The sequence below is a fragment of the Engraulis encrasicolus genome, unplaced genomic scaffold (genome assembly GCF_034702125.1).
Source record: "Engraulis encrasicolus isolate BLACKSEA-1 unplaced genomic scaffold, IST_EnEncr_1.0 scaffold_55_np1212, whole genome shotgun sequence".
Taxonomy (NCBI): Eukaryota; Metazoa; Chordata; class Actinopteri; order Clupeiformes; family Engraulidae; genus Engraulis; species Engraulis encrasicolus.
In genome coordinates this window covers 106,454-108,953 of record NW_026945873.1, presented here as the reverse complement: position 1 = coordinate 108,953, position 2,500 = coordinate 106,454, and the positions used below count along the sequence as shown (strand labels likewise).

General features: G+C 42.5%; 1 protein-coding gene across 1 annotated transcript in view; it reads right to left on the bottom strand.

Annotated features, from left to right (window-relative positions):
- LOC134444412 (interferon alpha/beta receptor 2-like) overlaps positions 1-2,500 on the bottom strand; it is a 14,932-nt gene that overhangs the window by 8,247 nt on the left and 4,185 nt on the right. The window contains exon 5 of the mRNA XM_063193729.1: positions 1-21. This exon is cut by the window's left edge and continues 136 nt beyond it. Within this exon, the coding sequence (XP_063049799.1) occupies positions 1-21 (21 nt within the window). The remainder of the gene's footprint in view (positions 22-2,500) is intronic.

The following is a 2,500-nucleotide window of genomic DNA, read 5'->3' as shown; positions in this document are numbered from 1 at the left end:
TGACTGCACCGCCACCGAGAACTGCACACACGGACGGACGCACGCACACACACACACACACACACACACACACATCAAGTGGTTTCACACATCAGGACAAAAAGAGAGAAGACAACCCGCAGTCAGGTGTGTGAAAAAACAGTCCAAAATGGTGTTCTTGGGGATTCTAATTCAGAATTAGAAAAGCAGCAGGTAAATCAGAAAAAGCCTTTATTATCTGTGGCTACTCATAATATAGGCTAAATTAAAATGCGCTTTGCCCTGATGATGACCTATATGGTCGAAACATGTTGGCATTTTAATTGATTGATTTAATTGATTCATATTCTTGATTAGTAGGGCTGGGAATCAATCCAAATTTCCTGGATCGATACGATTCCGATCCAGAAGGCTACGATCCGATCCGATCCACGATCCGATCCACGATCCGATTCGATTCGATATCGATCTTTTGTATTTCTGGGCTGTCACTGTAACCCATTTATGCCTAGAATTCTAAGACCGGTTATAAAAACCTAAATACCCCAGCCTTTGATGCCCACACAAACATGAAATACCTTGGTATTTGAGAAATAAGTGGGAAAATGTGGAAGAGAGCTACAGGATGTGGTTGAGAAAATAGCGCCTAACATGATCTTCAAAAGATCGATCCACAAAGTTGGGAATCGATATTGCCCTTTTCGAACGTGAATCGATATTGGATCGCGATTTGATCTTTTGAACCCAGCACTATTGATTAGTATTCCAAATTTGAGCATATATATTGAATATTTGACTATTCAAAAATCATGTACCATCCTCGATGTGTGTGTGTGTGTGTGTGTGTGTGTGTGTGTGTGTGTGTGTGTGTGTGTGTGTGTGTGTGTGTGTGTGTGTGTGTGTGTGTGTGTGTGTGTGTGTGTGTATAATGCTTTTCTTCTCATGAATTCTAGTCTAGTTCCCTGAAGAGGCAGCTGTCGAGGCAGAGTGGAGATGAACTGAAAACCACACGTCACTCTCACACTCTCGCTTACCCCGTGTGTGTGTGTGTGTGTGTGTGTGTGTGTGTGTGTGTGTGTGTGTGTGTGTGCGTGTGCGTGTGCGTGTGTGTGTGTGCGTGTGTGTGTGTGTGTGTAACCACAGCCGCACATTGGAACACGACACGACACGACATACAGTGACCTACATACATGTACATCCCTGCGTCAACCAGAAAAACAACATGCGTGTGTGTGTGCGTGTGCGTGTGTGTGCGTATGTGTGTGTGTGTGTGTGTGTTGTGTATGTGTACACATGCATACGTGCCTGAGTATGTTTGTCATTTTACAAGAAACAAGACTTATTTCGAAAGAACTGTGTGTGTGTGTGTGTGTGTGTGTGTGTGTGTGTGTGTGTGTGTGTGTGTGTGTGTGTGTGTGTGTGTGTGTGTGTGTGTGTGTGTGTGTGTGTGTGTGTGTGTGTGTGTGTGTGTGTGTGTGTGTGTGTGTGTGTGTGTGCTAGATTTGAAAAAAATAGAACACTGGTGTGTACAACATGTACTGTCTGCCTTTTCAGAAGCACAAATGTACAAGTTTACGTTTATGAAATACAGCCTTGCCCTGTGTCTGTATACTCACACAAGAACGATCAGATGTGGGTTTTTTTTTGTTTATTTTTTTTTTTGCAGTAAGGCCTTGGAAATCATCTCTATAACGTCATGTAAAAATGTTGAAAACCGGTTTAAAAAAAGGTGTCTACGCATGGTGTACCTCTGGTCAGCCTTATATTGTGTGTCTGTACTGTCATGTAGACCAGTGTTTCTCAACCTTTTGTTAGGCGAGGCACCCTTTCAATTACTGAAAGATTTCAAGGCACCCCAAACCAACAAGCCGTGACATGGCATTGCGTCCGATACCACACAAGCTTTAGAAAAGTAACACATTTGGAGACGTTATGTTCGAAGCTGCAGCTTACTGGGCGACCTAAATTTACTTAATTGTGCGTGAATGGCAGATGAAAGATTCCACTGACTAGGCATTAGTTTATTAATATAAACAAATATGTATTATACTACATAATTTATCAGACACGTTTCCGCGGCACCCCTGAGGTTGAGAAACACTGATATAGACGATGCAGAGACCCAAGCGTTTCGGCGCAAGCCTTGGTCTCTGCTCCCATGTTTTTAAACTTATTAGCCATGTTTCAATAAAGGCTTTTTAATATTTTTCCACAAGAAGAGTGCCTTGGACTCCCTTTTTTGACAAGATATTGTTTTTTCCCCCAACACCAAAGAGCACCTTCAAGATTTTTTCTGAACAATTCCCTGAGCACTTCGGATTTTCTCTTCACTTCACTAACTGTACTGTGTCTTTGAGTGTCATGAAAACTAGTGGTGTCACCTCTGATCGATTCGGCGATCCAATCCAATGCGGGGCATGGACTATCCAGGATCGATGCGGCAAGTTCCAGGATTGATGCGGCAATTTTTTTAAGTTTCAATTACTTCCGTGGATATTTCGAGAGCAAATGAATGTTAAAT